An 18,351-nucleotide genomic window follows, 5' to 3' on the forward strand; every position below is an offset into this window, starting at 1 on the left:
TTGTGTACGGGACATGAAGATTCCACAAACTTGTCAGGAGGGAGATGATGAAAATCCAGATAATATCCTTCCCTGACAACGGCGAGGACCCACTAGTCCGACGTGATCTCGACCCATCTGGGGTAGAAGAGGGTCAACCTGCCCCCTATGGCTCCATCCCCCGGATGAATCGGCGAATTCTCATTGTGGGGCGCGGCCGGGCCCCGAGCCCGGAACAGCCCCCCGCTTGCGCTGCCTGGATCGAAAGGACTGAGTCCTGGCCTGAGAACGTGGTGCCTGATATCGACCCCTGTAAGGAACAAAGCACTGTGAACTCCTGCCCCTGGAGGGCCTTGGAAAGGTGCGCTGGCCCCTTCTGGACCGATCTTCCGGCAGTCTAGGCATAGGGGAGGCACCCCAAGTACTGGCCAGTCTATCAAGGTCACTGCCAAACAGCAAGGAGCCCTTAAAGGGCAATCTGGTGAGGCGTGTCTTGGAAGGCGCATCAGCTGACCATTTCCGGATCCAGAGCTGCCTCCTGGCGGCTACGGAGAACGAAATCCCCTTAGCTGTGGTCCTGACCAAATCTGATGCTGCATCCGTGAGGAATGAAAGAGCAGATTCCATGTCAGCCGCCGGAGAGTTGTTTCTGACCTGTGACAAACAAGCACATGTCACCACTGTGCAGCAGGCCGCAATCCGTAAAGAAAGAGCTGTAACCTCAAAGGTCTGTTTTAGAATGGCGTCCATCCGCCAGTCATAAGGTTCCTTGAGGGCCGTCCCCCCTTCAACAGGAATGGTAGTGCACTTGACCACCTCGCTAATCAAGGCGTCTACCTGAGGGCACGCCAGTAGGTCCTGGAGAGCCGGTGCCAATGGGTACATGCCCCTTAGGGACCTGCCCCCTTTAAAAGAAGCCGCCGGAGCCGCCCATTCCAAATCGATCAATTGTTGTGCCGCTTGCAAGAATGGAAAGTGGCGGGCTGTAGGACGAAGACCTTCCAGCAGGGGGTTCTGCGCAGAGGGTACCGAAGCGCTGGGACCTGTAATATCCAACTCCGCCAGGCATTGAGACACCAGGTCGGAGAAGTCCTCCTTAGGGAAGAACCGCCTCATGGTTCTATATGGCGCAATCCCCGGGGGGAGGTCCCCCTCGTCCGGGAGCTCTGACTCGTCCGGTGAAACCTCCTGGTCTGATTGATCTGGACTATCCAACAGCGGGAGGTCCCGCTCACGATAAGAGTGCGAGGGACCAGGAACAGGATCCGCAGGATCCGCCACTGCAGCAGCAGCTGCCGCAGTTGCAGCCACCACAGGGACCACAGGAACAGCCGAAGCCACAGGGCCTGGACGGGAAGCCGTTTGCATCTGTACGAAGGCATGGATTCCCTTAAAGAGATCCACCCAGGAAATTGAAGCCGCCTCGAATCGCCGGGGTACAAGATCCCCCGGGAGTCCTGATTGGACGAGACCGCTCCCTAAATCTGGGGTAGCCCCTGGGAAACTGTCAACAAATCGTGGCTGAGACTGGTCCTGGCCGGAGGGTCGCACGGTCTCTTCACATTGAGTACATAGGGAGTCTGGCTCATCACTGCGCGTGGCCCGAAGCTGGCATGCAGAGCAGAGGCCAAGGGCAGTAATGCCTGAAGCAGGCGGCGCCGCCGCTGAAGATGCTGCTGTGGTCTGATCCATGGAACAACCGGTGCTCAAGAATAGTATGCGGCAGCAAAAGGCGCTTAATACAACAGGCGCTCAATAAAAGTATGCGGCGGCAAAAGGCGCTTAATACAACAGGCGCTCAATAAAAGTATGCGGCGGCAAAAGGCGCTTAATACAACAGGCGCTCAATAATAGTATGCGGCGGCAAAAGGCGCTTAATACAACAGGCGCTCAATAAAAGTATGCGGCGGCAAAAAGCGCTTAATACAACAGGCGCTCAATAATAGTATGCGGCAGCAAAAGGCGCTTAATACAACAGGCGCTCAATAAAAGTATGCGGCGGCAAAAGGCGCTTAATACAACAGGCGCTCAATAATAGTATGCGGCGGCAAAAGGCGCTTAATACAACAGGCGCTCAATAAAAGTATGCGGCGGCAAAAAGCGCTTAATACAACAGGCGCTCAATAATAGTATGCGGCAGCAAAAGGCGCTTAATACAACAGGCGCTCAATACTAGTATGCGGCGGCAAAAGGCGCTTAATACAACATAGGCGGCCAAGAGACCCGCGCAATGGTATGTAATAGGCACTTATCAATATGCAGTTAGCAATATACGCTTAGTAGCATTCCATAGGCCTTCATCAATATGCAATCAGCAATATACGCTCAATGGTATGCAGTAGGCTTTCAGCAATATGCAATCAGCAATATACGCTCAATGGCATTCAATAGGCGTTCAGCAATACGCATTCAGTAATATACGCGCAATGGCCTTCAATAGGCTTTCAGCAATATGCAATTAGCAATATACGCTCAATGGCTTTCAATAGGCTTTCAGTAATATGCAGTCAGCAATATACGCTCAATGGCCTACAATAGGCATTCAGTAATATGTAGTCAGCAAATATACGCTCAATAGTATGCAATGGGCTTTCAGCAATATGCAATTAGCAATATACGCTCAATGGCCTTCAATAGGCTTTCAGCAATATGCAATCAGCAATATACGCTCAATGGCATTCAATAGGCGTTCAGCAATACGCATTCAGTAATATACGCGCAATGGCCTTCAATAGGCTTTCAGTAATATGTAGTCAGCAAATATACGCTCAATAGCATGCAATGGGCTTTCAGCAATATGCAATTAGCAATATACGCTCAATGGCCTTCAATAGGCTTTCAGTAATATGCAGTCAGCAATATACGCTCAATGGCATGCAATAGGCATTCTAAGTGGAAACACTGAGAGGAGAGGATCACCTTGCTGGTGGCTGAAAGGAATCAGTAAGTTTTTGCTTGGGACATTGACATTGACTTTTTTAAAAGTATTGGGGCAAAGTTAACTATTTGGGAATATTATTTAGTGTGTTTGTGCCTTTAATAGTCAGGCAGTGAATAGACAAGTTAGACTGTTTGCATTTTAAATAGTCAGTCAATAAGGTAGCAGTAGGTAGGCAGTGAATACACAAGTTAGACTGTTTGTATTTTTAGTCAGTCAATAAGGCAGCAGTAGGTTGGCAATGAATAAACAAGTTAGACTGTTTGTATTTAGTCAGTCAATAAGGTAGCAGTAGGTAGTGTGTTTATTTTTTAAAAGTCTGCCTGACTATTAAAGTGTCCTCCAGACTTTAAAGAGCTAAGTGTTTTATTTAATAATAACTGAGTGCATTGTATTGAAAAACAAAAAAAAAAACCACAAAAAAAAAAAAAACCCACAAAAAAGTAGCCAGAAGCTAGAAATAAGCTAGGAGCAGTATATACCAAAGTAAAAAAGTTGAATAGTTCAGCTCAGTTACTCACCTTGGAAAGGTGTTGAGGTAGTGTGATTAGGTTTGAATAGGGAACAACATTTGTTAATCAAGGGAGCTGTGAGTCACTCAGGCTGACTAACTGAAGTTAGACTGTTTGTAATTTCCCAACCCTCCCACCCCTTGCCCACCCACCCCAAGCTCATCCCTTAATTTATAGGCAGGTGCCACTTGCACAAAAAAAAAAAAAAAACCCATCAACAAAAACTTTATTGAGAATTCGATCAGACCCCAGTAGGCCACTACCAGACATATAGTGAATTCACTAATACATTTAAAGGAACTTAAACACATTCCTACTCCCAAGGCAACCTAAAACTTAACTAGGAACTGATCAAAATTGAGATGAAGGCAGCAGTCCAGCAGCAAGAGGGGGGCTTCCCAGTCTTTTGCATCGAGTGTCACATGTATGATTTTTTACCCACCGGTGAGAAGTTGTACATGTGCATGCGATGCAAAGAGCTCCTGGCTCTCAGAGAACGAGTCCGATCTCTGGAGGCTAGAGTGGCAGACCTGGAGGAGCTGAGGGAGACAGAGAGATATATAGATGAGACCTTCAGGGACATAGTAGTCCAGTCCCAACTTCAGACTGGCAGCCCTGGTGCTGCCTTGGAGGAAGAAGGTCTCATAATGGGAGAGCACCAACCAGGTGTAGCAGGAAAGGATCCTGTAGCAAGGACCTGCTCTCTAGGTGATGCATTGTCCTTTCGCACTGAGGATATCTCCCCAAGGCCTACTGCCCAGGAGGGAAGGGTTAGGTCGGCCGTCATAGTTGGTGATTTGATTATTAGGAATGTAGAGAGCTGGGTGGCGGGTGGGCGTGAGGATCGCCTGGTAACATGCCTACCTGGTGCGAAGGTGGCGGACCTCACGCGTCACCTAGATAGGATTTTAGACAGTGCTGGGGAGGAGCCGGCTGTCGTGGTACACGTGGGCACCAACGACATAGGAAAATGTGGGAGGGAGGTTCTGGAAGCCAAATTTAGGCTCTTAGGTAGAAAGATTAAATCCAGAACCTCCAGGGTAGCATTCTCTGAAATGCTCCCTGTTCCACGCGCAGGTCACCAGAGGCAGGCGGAGCTCCGGAGTCTCAATGCGTGGATGAGACGATGGTGCAAGGAAGAGGGATTCAGTTTTGTTAGGAACTGGGGAACCTTTTGGGGAAGGGGGAGTCTCTTCCGAAGGGATGGGCTCCACCTTAACCAGGGTGGAACCAGACTGCTGGCGCTAACCTTTAAAAAGGAGATAGAGCAGCTTTTAAACTAGAGCAAAGGGGAAAGCCGACAGTCGCTCAGCAGCGCATGGTTCGGAGAGATGTATCTTGCTGATTATGCCCGGGTTCCATCCCCGGCTTCTCCACCATTACTGAATATACTGATGGTATTTCTGCTAAAGGAAAAAAAATAAAATACCAGCTAACACCAGACACATTGAATGCCAGACTCTGCAGGAAAGAGTTATAAACAACTCTTGCAAGCATGACCTCATAGATAACAAGAAGAATCAACAAAGACACAGGATGAAGCAGGAGACGACTTATGAAGGGTACGAAACAGGCAATCTGTTTTAAGGAATGTCAGGGAGAGATAAGGGGGAGACAAAGCAAACATAGCAATAAAATTTGTGGTGTGAAAACATGCAAGCAGAAACCAGATGCTTTGCTGACTTTGCTAGCTTGTTTAACTTATAATAAGCATTAGGGCTCAGAAAGAAGGTTGTTGGGGGTTTTTTCCAAAGCCAGCGCTGTGCTATTCAATATAGTGTAAGTATATTGTTTTATTTTTTCCTGTATGTATCGCTCTCGGTTTGTTTATACACAGTATATGATTTACATTAAAGAATAATAAGGAAAAGTAGAATCAGAGTTGTTCTTTTAAACAGTATTTTAACTTTGCATTTGGGACTTTTCAACAATCTTTAAAGGATACTAATGATGCATTAGAATTAGGGCATCCCGACAGTGAGATTCCAATAATTAGAAAAGAAGTCCAAGTGCCTGTAACTAAAAACTCACCTGAGCTAAAAAATTCTAACTTATCCCTATCAATTAAAAAGCAGAATAAAAATACAAACAAAAAACAAACTTTGAAATGTTTGTATGCTAATGCCAGAAGTCTAAGAAGTAAGATGGGAGAATTAGAATGTATAGCAGTAAATGATGACATAGACTTAATTGGCATCTCAGAGACATGGTGGAAAGAGGATAACCAATGGGACAGTGCTATACCGGGGTACAAATTATATCGCAATGACAGAGAGGAGCAGTCGGGAGGAGGTGTGGCGCTTTATATCCGGGATGGCATAGAGTCCAACAGGATAAACATCCTGCATGAGACTAAATACAAAATTGAATCTTTATGGGTAGAAATCCCTTGTGTATCAGGGAAGACTACAGTGATAGGGGTATACTACCGTCCACCTGGTCAAGATGGTGAGATGGACAGTGAAATGCTAAGAGAAATTAGGGAAGCTAACCAAATTGGTAGTGCAGTAATAATGGGAGACTTCAATTACCCCAATATAGACTGGGTAAATGTATCATCGGGTCACGATAGAGAGATAACGTTCCTGGATGGAATAAATGATAGCTTTATGGAACAATTGATTCAGGAACCGACGAGAGAGGGAGCAATTTTAGATCTAATTCTCAGTGGAGCACAGGACTTGGTGAGAGAGGTAACGGTGGTGGGGCCGCTTGGCAATAGTAATCATAATATGATCAAATTTGATTTAATGACTGGAAAAGGAACAGTGTGCAAATCCAAGGCTCTCATGCTAAACTTTCAAAAGGGAAACTTTGATAAAATGAGAAAAATTGTTAGAAAAAAACTGAAAGGAGCAGCTACAAAAGTAAAAAATGTCCAAGAGGCGTGGTCATTGTTAAAAAATACCATTCTAGAAGCACAGTCCAGATATATTCCACACATTAAGAAAGGTGGAAAGAAGGCAAAACGATTACCAGCATGGTTAAAAGGGGAGGTGAAAGAAGCTATTTTAGCCAAAAGATCTTCATTCAAAAATTGGAAGAAGGATCCAACAGAAGAAAATAGGATAAAGCATAAACATTGGCAAGTTAAATGTAAGACATTGATAAGACAGGCTAAGAGAGAATTTGAAAAGAAGTTGGCTATAGAGGCAAAAACTCACAGTAAAAACTTTTTAAAATATATCCGAAGCAGAAAGCCTGTGAGGGAGTCAGTTGGACCGTTAGATGATCGAGGGGTTAAAGGGGCACTTAGAGAAGATAAGGCCATCGCGGAAAGATTAAATGATTTCTTTGCTTCGGTGTTTACTGAAGAGGATGTTGGAGAGGTACCCGTAATGGAGAAGGTTTTCATGCGTAATGATTCAGATGAACTGAATCAAATCACGGTGAACCTAGAAGATGTGGTAGGCCTGATTGACAAACTGAAGAGTAGTAAATCACCTGGACCGGATGGTATACACCCCAGAGTTCTGAAGGAACTAAAAAATGAAATTTCAGACCTATTAGTAAAAATTTGTAACTTATCATTAAAATCATCCATTGTACCTGAAGACTGGAGGATAGCAAATGTAACCCCAATATTTAAAAAGGGCTCCAGGGGTGATCCGGGAAACTACAGACCGGTTAGCCTGACTTCAGTGCCAGGAAAAATAGTGGAAAGTGTTCTAAACATCAAAATCACAGAACATATAGAAAGACAAGGTTTAATGGAACAAAGTCAGCATGGCTTTACCCAGGGCAAGTCTTGCCTCACAAATCTGCTTCACTTTTTTGAAGGAGTTAATAAACATGTGGATAAAGGTGAACCGGTAGATATAGTATACTTGGATTTTCAGAAGGCGTTTGACAAAGTTCCTCATGAGAGGCTTCTAGGAAAAGTAAAAGTCATGGGATAGGTGGCGATGTCCTTTCGTGGATTGCAAACTGGCTAAAAGACAGGAAACAGAGAGTAGGATTAAATGGGCAATTTTCTCAGTGGAAGGGAGTGGACAGTGGAGTGCCTCAGGGATCTGTATTGGGACCCTTACTGTTCAATATATTTATAAATGATCTGGAAAGAAATACGACGAGTGAGATAATCAAATTTGCAGATGACACAAAATTGTTCAGAGTAGTTAAATCACAAGCAGATTGTGATAAATTGCAGGAAGACCTTGTGAGACTGGAAAATTGGGCATCCAAATGGCAGATGAAATTTAATGTGGATAAGTGCAAGGTGATGCATATAGGGAAAAATAACCCATGCTATAATTACACGATGTTGGGTTCCATATTAGGTGCTACAACCCAAGAAAGAGATCTAGGTGTCATAGTGGATAACACATTGAAATCGTCGGTTCAGTGTGCTGTGGCAGTCAAAAAAGCAAACAGAATGTTGGGAATTATTAGAAAAGGAATGATGAATAAAACGGAAAATGTCATAATGCCTCTGTATCGCTCCATGGTGAGACCGCACCTTGAATACTGTGTACAATTCTGGTCGCCGCATCTCAAAAAAGATATAATTGCGATGGAGAAGGTACAGAGAAGGGCTACCAAAATGATAAGGGGAATGGAACAACTCCCCTATGAGGAAAGACTAAAGAGGTTAGGACTTTTCAGCTTGGAGAAGAGACGACTGAGGGGGGATATGATAGAGGTGTTTAAAATCATGAGAGGTCTAGAATGGGTAGATGTGAATCGGTTATTTACTCTTTCGGATAGTAGAAAGACTAGGGGACACTCCATGAAGTTAGCATGGGGCACATTTAAAACTAATCGGAGAAAGTTCTTTTTTACTCAACGCACAATTAAACTCTGGAATTTGTAGTCAGGGATGTGGTTAGTGCAGTTAGTATAGCTGTGTTTAAAAAAGGATTGGATAAGTTCTTGGAGGAGAAGTCTATTACCTGCTATTAAGTTCACTTAGAGAATAGCCACTGCCATTAGCAATGGTTACATGGAATAGACTTAGTTTTTGGGTACTTGCCAGGTTCTTATGGCCTGGATTGGCCACTGTTGGAAACAGGATGCTGGGCTTGATGGACCCTTGGTCTGACCCAGTATGGCATTTTCTTATGTTCTTATGTTCTTAATATGCAAGTAGCAATATACGCTCAATGGCCTTCAATAGGCTTTCAGTAATATGCAGTCAGCAATATACGCTCAATGGCCTTCAATAGGCTCTCAGCAATATGCGGCTAGCGATATACGCTCAGTGGTATCCACAGTAACCAAGAAGAAAGCCGTGCCTATCACGGGCGTGGAATACCTGAACAAGGCCCCAAAATGGCGTCCTCCACGGCGTGCCACGCCGCCAATCCTCTGCGCTTCGGAGACCCGTAGGAAGAGATGCACACCGTACCAGCTTCGGCGCTTCCCGGTTGGAACACAGGCGGTCTCCGGCCGCGGGGGGAGGGACCTCCTTACCGCCGCAATTGAGGATATGCACCCGCTACCTCGTCCACGCCGGGACCGAGGGCCTCGTATGCCGCACCCGAACCTTGCCCGGGGGCTGTGTCACTGCCGCGCTTCGGCAGGACCGAGGACTTCCACTGCCGGGGGAGCACGGCAATCACCCCGGGAGCTCAACTGGGGGAGGAACCCTCTGGTATCTACCGCAGGAGCGCGGGGCTCTAAGGTTGAAGAGAGGAAAAACAACGTAGAATCTAGAATGATAAGAAAAGAGAAAAATTAAAGTAGTCTTGGAAAGCACGCTCAACTTGCGTGCAGGCACTCCAAACTGCTTTGGAGACGGAAATTACTGAATAGCTACGCTTCCTGTGGGGCTATATACCCCGTGCTGACGTCAGATCTGTCTCCAACTGCTAGCAAGCGGATACTATCCCATTTGTACTGAGTCCATCTGGCTATACGCCAGGAAAAGAAATCATTTAATCTTTCTGCGATAGCCTTATCTTCTCTAAGTGCCCCTTTAACCCCTCGATAATCTAACAATCCAACTGCAGAAAGCTCACAGGCTTTCTGCTTCGGATATATTTTAAAAAGTTTTACTGTGAATTTTTGCCTCTACGGCCAACTGCTTTTCAAATTCTCTCTTAGCCTGTCTTATCAATGTCTTACATTTAACTTGCCAACATTTATGCAATATCCTATTTTCTTCTGTTGGATCCTTCTTCCAATTTTTGAATGAAGATCTTTTGGCTAAAATAGCTTCTTTCACCTCCCCTTTTAACCATGGGGGGATCCATCTGGAAGCTTTGTTTCGATACGATATAGCCAAGAAAAGACACAGATTCTTTGTGAAACTCGCATTTCGATATTTTGGCGTAGAGGTGGTGTTATAAGAACATAAGAACATAAGAAAATGCCATACTGGGTCAGACCAAGGGTCCATCAAGCCCAGCATCCTGTTTCCAACAGTGGCCAATCCAGGACATAAGAACCTGGCAAATACACATAAACTAAGTCTATTCCATGTTACCATTGCTAATGGCAGTGACTATTCTCTAATGGGTAGAATTTCATCAGGCGCCAACAAAAGTACACTGGATTTTAGTAGATACGCGCGTAGCCGCTAAAATCCTGGATCGGCGCGCGCAAGGCTACCGATTCCGTATAGCCGGCGCGCACCCAGCCGCACAGCCTACCTCCGTTCCCGCCGAGGCCGCTCCGAAATCGGAGCGGCCTCGGAGGGAACTTTCTTTTGCCCTCCCCTCACATTCCCCTCCCTTCCCCTACCTAACCTACCCCCCCGGCCCTGTCTAAACCCCCCCTTACCTTTGTCGGGGGATTTACGCCTCCCGGAGAAAGACGTAAATCCCCGCGCGCCAGCGGGCCGCTAGCGTGCCGGGACGCGACCTGGGGGCGGGTCCGGAGGGCGCGGGCACGCCCCCGGACCCGCCCCCGAAACGCTACGTCCCGCCCCGAAAACGCCACGCAGATCGGGCCCGCCCCCCCTCAGAAAACCCCGGGACTTACGCGAGTCCCTGGGCTCTGCGCGCGCCGGTAGGCCTATGTAAAATAGGCGCACCGGCGAGCAGGGCTCTTAAAATCCGCCCCTAAGTGAACTTAATAGCAGGTAATGGACTTCTCCTCTATCCAATCCTTTTTTAAACACAGCTATACTAACTGCACTAACCACATCCTCTGGCAACAAATTCCAGAGTTTAATTGTGTGTTCAGTAAAAAAGAACTTTCTCCGATTAGTTTTAAACATGCCCCATGCTAACTTCATGGAGTGCCCCCTAGTCTTTCTATTATCCGAAAGAGTAAATAACCGATTCACATCTACCCGTTCTAGACCTCGCATGATTTTAAACACCTCTATCATATCCCCCCTCAGTCGTCTCTTCTCCAAGCTGAAAAGTCCTAACCTCTTTAGTCTTTCCTCATAGGGAAGCTGTTCCATTCCCCTTATCATTTTGGTAGCCCTTCTCTGTACCTTCTCCATCTCAATTATATCTTTTTTGAGATGCGGCAACCAGAATTGTACACAGTATTCAAGGTGTGATCTCACCATGGAGCGATACAGAGGCATTATGATATTTTCCGTTTTATTCACCATTCCCTTCCTAATAATTCCCAACATTCTGTTTGCTATTTTGACTGCTGCAGCACACTGAACCGACGATTTCAGTGTGCTATCCACTATGACGCCTAGATCACTTTCTTGGGTTGTAGCACCTAATATGGAACCCAACATTGTGTAATTATAGCATGGGTTATTTTTCCCTATGTGCATCACCTTGCACTTATCCACATTAAATTTCATCTGCCATTTGGATGCCCAATTTTCCAGTCTCTCAAGACCTTCCTGCAATTTATCACAATCTGCTTGTGATTTAACTACTCTGAACAATTTTGTGTCATCTGCAAATTTCATTATCTCACTCATCTTATTTCTTTCCAGATCATTTATAAATATACTGAAAAGTAAGGGTCCCAATACAGATCCCCGAGGCACTCCACTGTCCACTCCCTTCCACTGAGAAAATTGTCCATTTAATCCTACTCTCTGTTTCCTGTCTTTTAGCGAGTTTGCAATCCACGAAAGGACATCGCCACCTATCCCATGACTTTTTACTTTTCCTAGAAGCCTCTCATGAGGAACTTTGTCAAACGCCTTCTGAAAATCCAAGTATACTACATCTACAGGTTCACCTTTATCCACATGTTTACTAACTCCTTCAAAAAAGTGAAGCAGATTTGTGAGGCAAGACTTGCCCTGGGTAAAGCCATGCTGACTTTGTTCCATTAAACCATGTCTTTCTATATGGTCTGTGATTTTGATGTTTAGAACACTTTCCACTATTTTTCCTGGCACTGAAGTCAGGCTAACCGGTCTGTAGTTTCCCAGATCGCCCCTGGAGCCCTTTTTAAATATTGGGGTTACATTTGCTATCCTCCAGTCTTCAGGTACAATGGATGATTTTAATGATAGTTCTTGCACCTTATCACGAAGCCAGTGATCAATTCTAGTAGCTAAAGCCACTAGCTCACCCAGCGAGTCAGGTGTTTCACGAGTAGCCAGCTTGTCCTTCAAGCGGGAATCCAAACTTTTGAAGAAGAGAGTTTTCAGGCATCTAGGGTCCCAATGTAATTCAGCCACAAGAGTCTTTAACTCTATAGCGAAATCAGCCAGCGGTTGGTTGCCTTGCTTCAGGTCCACCAATGTAGAACCAGCAACAGTGTATCGGGCAAAATCATCAAAAACGGATTTAAACAAGTCCATAAATCTGTCAATATCCTGAAGTATGGGGTCCTTGCGTTCTCACAGCAAGGAAGCCCAAGTCAAAGCCCTTCCATCCAGGTAGGATAGAATATAAGCAGTCTTGGCGTAGGCTGTGGGGAAATGAGTGGGTTGTAACTCAAAATGCATATAACACTGGTTTAAGAAGCCTCTAGATCTCTGAATCTGCCCAGAAAAACATACTTGAGCAGCAAGAGGCACAATAGTCTTTAGAGTTACTTCAGGTAACTGACCTTCATTACCAGATGTAGAACCTTGATTCCTCTATGCGTGCAGCTGATGAAACGCAGTAATCAGATTCTCCAATGCGTCTTGCTGTTCAGCAACACGCCAGACCAGGCCTGGAATGGCCTGCAAGGCATTGAGCTGAGCTGGATCCACGGAGTTAGCAATCTGTTATGGTTGATGGTGTTTGGGTGGATCCTTGGACACTGTGGCAGCTGACCACGCCCACGGGGGGCAGGCCTGTGAGGGACCATGGTGTCAGACTAGACTCTGTACACAAACACACAGATTTGAATCTTTTATTAAACAGTTTGACTGACCACCAGAGATGGCAGTAGTGAGTAGTGGTGTAGAGCCCGACTGGGCGCTTCGCACACAGAATGCTGGAACAGCGGATCCTCTGCAAGGCAGTGCTGTAGTGGAAAGAGACAGAGTTAGGAACACACAATAAGAATAACATTCAGAGTCCCAACGCAGAAATTGGAGAAGCTCCGAGGCAGGGAGAGCAGGCCCTCGAGCAGCGAGTACCTGATCCTTTAGAGCAGAGAGACTCGGTAGCGTTGTACTCATTTAGCAGTAACAGAGATTCCACTAGTCGAGAGGTCTGGCACCAGAGCAGAGAGAGCAGGCCCTCGAGGAGCGAGTACCTGGTTCCAGTGAAGCAGTACTGTGGAAAGAGATGGTATCTGTACTCACTGATGGTAACTGTAAGTTAGTTCTTCCAAGTAGAAGGGTAGAGGTTGCAGGCAGCAAAACAGGGAACATGGGCCCTTGAGGAGCCAGTACCGGTTTCCTGATAGCACCTGAAATAAGCAAAGAGGCCCTCGAAGAGCGAGTACCCCGTTAGAGACTCCAAAGGGTAGTAAGAGTTCCAGATAGTGCTGGAGTGGCAGAGTAGCTTAGGAATGGAGAGCGAATCCCATCCGTAGGAAATCCTGTTGCTAACTCAACAAGCTATCAAATACTGTAGGCAGATATGCCCGGAAGTCGTGACATCAGAACAGGGGGACGACCCTGACGTTCGCGCCAATGTAGAGTTAAAGATGAGGGCGGCGTGTGTGCGCACGCCCTAGAGGTACCTTGAAGGAGAATGGCAAGAGGCAGCACCAAAGCCGCTCCGGGGACACCGGAGACAACGGCAAGCAGACGCCACGGCGGCCATTGATCCAAGGTGAGCGGGAGGAGCCGAATGTAGAGAGAAGTAGGCGGGGCAAAGCCGAAGACCGACGGATGCAACAGTAATAGATCTCCATCTGGGCAGCTTCCATTGCTTTAGCAGCCCAGGGAACCCTGCTACCATGAACCTCAGAAAGCACAGGCTGTGCTTTGTAATGGCCTCCTCTTGCACCACCATGCATGACCTGCCCCATCAGTGTAGGGATTTTGTCCTTTGGAAGCTGACCACTCCAGACATAGTCTGAAATCTTGACTCTAAGTGACAGAGTTTCTATGAGGGCAGGGCAGGGCAGGGCTTTTAAGTTGATGACCCCTCTATGAAGCTGCAAGGTATCTACCATCTCACTGCTACAGCCCAGATAGTTAAGTCACTGAAGTATAGATAGAGAAGGTCCCACTGTATAACTACTACTATCAGCAGTAGTAGGATGTTGTAAAGACCTTCAGTGTGGATGAAAACCTTGAGAGCAGTGCAAGAAATTGAAAATGTACTGCTATCCACCACAAACTGGAAGTATTTGTGGCTATCAGAATAGAGAAATGGGTCCTGGAGATCCAGACAGTCCAGAAAGTAAAGCAGTTAGATGTAATAGAAACATGCCCAGGTACCTCTATCCATGGGACCACTCTAACCAAATCTAAGTCACTGGGACTTGGAAGCCAGAAGCTCCCAGGAGGGAACATCAAACAGCCAATTCTATTTAGCTGTGCTCCAGAGGTACACAGCTGAAGCAGGGCTCACTATCCATTCCAAAAAGTGGAAATCCAGGGAACTGCCAAATGCAGCATGGGAGCTAGCAAGCCAGTTCAAAACTGGCTTGCCAGTTCCCCAGTAGACAAGCATAAGATGGATGCTGCAAAGTAGCATTGTTCTAAAGGAAGGAGGGAGAGAAGAAATAAAAAGTTCTTAAGTAATGCTAGTCTTACCCCAATAGTTAGCACTCACCCAATGTGTAAGTCTGGAGTGAAACATAGCAGAATACAATACCACAGAAAAGCATTCAAGAAGCAGAAAAAGGGACTGAGCATAACATACCTCTCTACTGTGGCAAGCAGTGGGTCAGGTTCCAAACTGTTCTGAACTTGGAACATCTGGTCTCTACTTAGTCGAATAATCTCACATAAGGATTGTGATGCATTGGAATGCCTCTAAAAGAGAAAAACAACTATAATAACAATCATTACTTAATGCAGATCACAAGCAGACACATTAGTATTGTAAAAAAACTAGGGGTTCAATATGTAATGCCATTTAGTTAGTTGAGGGGCGCCATTTGAATATCCGGGCACAGTTAGCAGCTGCTACTTAACCAGCTAACTTATTATCCAGCTAAAAAGTTAGCCATCTAACTGAAGAGTGGACAGGGATTTTCCAAAGCGGAGACACTTATCCAGCTAACTTAGCTGAATAAATGCCGATATTCAGCATTATCTGGCTTACTGCCTCACTCCCGTTCTGTACCTATGGGAAAATATCTTGAAGAATCAGGCCCTTATTTAGAAGTAGAAGTCTATGCCAACTATAAGTTAGCTGGGTATACCCACAGCCGCACCACTAATTGGCTCAGCCAAATTAGCCAGATACATTTATAGGCTGATACTATTCATTGGATCTAGAAATGAGAAACCAGGCATGATAAACATCAGAAGAAACAACACGATTTATTAAAGAACCTAAGTTTCTGGTTTTATGTTCATACACAGATCATTTATCTGGACTGGTCTGCCTGGTTTCTTCTTTTCTGAATTTAAGATTCTGACATTGGGAACCTGAAATATCTTCAACTAGCAAATCTCATAATTCCATCATTTAAATTCAGTGTAGTACGTTTATTTATTATTTATTTTATTTATTTCTTTTGTATACCGACATTCGATCGAGATATCACATCGGTTTCCAGATAACAGGTTGAATAGAGCCGGAACTGCCCTATTTTACATTGTAACAAGATAACAGTTGATTAAACAATTAATATAAGGAACATTGTAACATATGAATAAAATTAAAATTAAATATTAAATGTGGGTATATAGAAGTGGCATATAGCCTATATACAATATGTACAATATGACTTGGAGGATCATATGACGTTAAAACATTCTATTTCTATTTTTAACTAAACCAACACAAAAACAATTCAAAGATAATGATATATATTAACCATAGCAGATCATATACAGCCTTTGTGTTAGTGATAGAAAGAAGTGCAAACGTGGTATTCTGAGACTCAAAGGTGAAGGGGAGAAATATGTAGAGACTGCTGAGGAAAAAAGCAAAATTGCTTAACAAATAGTTCTGTTTGTTATACACTGTGGAACGGCCTGGAGCAGGACCACATAAAACAAACACAGATAAGACTGGACATGAGGTGAACCTCAATCAATTTTCAGAACATTATGTTTGTGAGGAGCTAGCTAAACTTAAAGGGGTCCATTTTCAGCAGCTTACAGCTCGGATAGTTAGGCTGATATACATGTCCAGAAAACTAGCAAGGTATATTCAGCAGTGCAGTTATGTCTTACTGGTTAACTTTAGGACAGCCCAACCAGAGTTAGCTGCATAACTTAAGCTCCAAGTCTTATGTTAAGGGTAGCAATATTTACAATCTAAACCAAGCAACTGTCAAACCCATTACAAATTGTTTTTCAGGGTGCGTAGCCTTCATGATAATTTAGATGCTGCTGTTTGAACATGATTTGCTTTTTGGACCTGGCCGAGGAAGAAAGCAAATGTTGCTTACCTGATGTAACAGGTGTTCTCACAGGACAGCAGGATGTTAGTCCTCACAAATGGGTGACATCGAGGATGGAGCCCAACCACGGAAAACTTCTGTCAAAGTTTCAGGAACTTTGACTGGCCCCTACTGGGCATGCCCAGCACGGCACCAACCCTGCAGCCAGCAGGGGTCTCCCTTCAGTCTTGTTTCAAAGCTACAGGCAGTGCCAAAAAATAAAATAAAAACGAACCCAACACCGCGGGGTGGCGGGCTGGTTTTGTGTGGACTAACATCCTGCTGTCCTGTGAGAACACCTGTTACATCAGGTAAGGAACATTTGCTTTCTCACAGGACAAGCAGGATGGTTGTCTCACAAATGGGTGAGTACCGAGCTGAGGATGTCCGAACCTGCACCAAATGTACCCAACAGCGTGCAACAGGCACAACAACTGGGGTGGAATTTGGGAGAGGGCATCCGCACCCTACCGGGAGATGGAAGGGTGTTAGTACATCATGTTGGAAAAAGGTTACGCAAGACAGATTGGCCGAAGATGGAATCCTGTCTTCCAGCTTTGTCCAAACAATAGTGGGCTGCAAATGTATGGAGGGAACTCCAGGGGGCAGCCTTGCAGATGTCAGGAAGCGGCACCGATCAAAGGTGTGCTACTGAAGTCGCCATGGCCCTCACAGAGTGTGCTTTAACACGGTCTTGAAAAGGAATACCAGCTTGCTGATAGCAGAAGGAGATGCAGTCCGCCAACCAGGAGGAAAGAGCCTGCTTACCCACAGGTTGTCCTAACTTGTTAGGATGGAAAGAGATGAATAATTGAGTGCTCTTCCTGTGGGCAACTGTACGGTCTAGATAAAAAGCTAGAGCCCGTTTACAGTCTAGCGTATGCAGAGTCTGTTCCCCGGAGTTGGAGTGGGGCCTGGGAAAGAAGATAGGTAGTATGATGGATTGATTAATATGAAACTCCGAAACTACCTTAGGTAAGAATTTAGGGTGAGTACGGAGCACCGCCCGGTCCTGCAGGAGTTTAGTGTAAGGCGGATAGGGAACTAGGGCCTGTAATTCACTAACCCTGCGAGCTGAAGTGATAGCCAAAAGGAATAACATTTTCCATGTGAGATATTTTAAGTCACAGGAGTAAAGGGGTTCGAAAGGTGGTTTCATAAGGCGACCAAGAACGAGATTAAGGTCCCAAGATGGGGCTGGAGGACGTAAAGGTGGCTTCAAATGGAGCAATCCTTTAAGAAAGCGTGTTACAAGGGGTTGTACTGAAATAGGGACACCCCCGATACCTTTATGGAAGGCAGCTACCGCACTGACATGCATTCTAATGGAAGAGGTCTTTAGACCTGATTCTGATAGATGCCAGAGATAGTCCAAGAATTTAGAGATTGGACAGGAAAGGGGATCAAAGGACTGAGAAGTGCACCATGATGTATACCTTTTCCATTTGTAGGAATAAGATTTTCTTGTGGAAGGCTTTCGTGAAGCGATCAGGACAAGAGAAACTGAATCGGAAAGGTTAAATGGCTGAAGGACTAACCTTTCCACATCCATGCCGTCAGGGACAAGGCTTGGAGGTTGGGATGGAGGAGGCATCCGTCGTTTTGAGTGATTAGATGCGGGACCTTTCCCAGAGGAATGTGCCTGCAGATGGAGAGATCCTGAAGTATGGGAAACCACACTTGGCGTGGCCAGTGCGGTGCTATCAGGATCATAGTTCCCCTGTCCTGACGCAGCTTCACGAGAGTCTTCGACAGAAGAGGAAGTGGAGGGAATGCATAGAACAGACCGGTTGTCTATGTGAGGGAGAATGCATCCCTCGGCCAAGAGTGCTGGCTCCGAATGAGAGAGCAGTAATTGTCTACTTTGTGGTTCTGAGGGGATGCAAAGAGGTCTATGTGGGGATAACCCCATTTGTGAAACAGAGAGGTCGCTACCAAGGGATCGAGCGACCACTCGTGTGGTTGGAAGACACGGCTCAGCTGGTCTGCCAATACATTGTCTGCTCCCGGCAAGTAGGTGGCCCTGAGGTACATGGAGCGGGAGAGGGCCTCTGCCCAAATCTGCGCAGCTTCCTGACACAGAAGGAAGGAGCA

At 45.7% G+C, this 18,351-nt stretch overlaps 1 protein-coding gene across 6 annotated transcripts in view; it reads right to left on the reverse strand.

The window, feature by feature from the left end:
• Positions 1-18,351, reverse strand: part of PPP6R3 (protein phosphatase 6 regulatory subunit 3) — a 1,439,644-nt gene that overhangs the window by 1,090,249 nt on the left and 331,044 nt on the right. For all 6 annotated transcript variants that reach the window (XM_029582701.1, XM_029582702.1, XM_029582698.1 and 3 more), the window contains one exon: positions 14,562-14,674. In XM_029582701.1, the coding sequence (XP_029438561.1) occupies positions 14,562-14,674 (113 nt within the window). The remainder of the gene's footprint in view (positions 1-14,561; positions 14,675-18,351) is intronic.

Source organism: Rhinatrema bivittatum, chromosome 17 (genome assembly GCF_901001135.1).
Source record: "Rhinatrema bivittatum chromosome 17, aRhiBiv1.1, whole genome shotgun sequence".
Taxonomy (NCBI): domain Eukaryota; kingdom Metazoa; phylum Chordata; class Amphibia; order Gymnophiona; family Rhinatrematidae; genus Rhinatrema; species Rhinatrema bivittatum.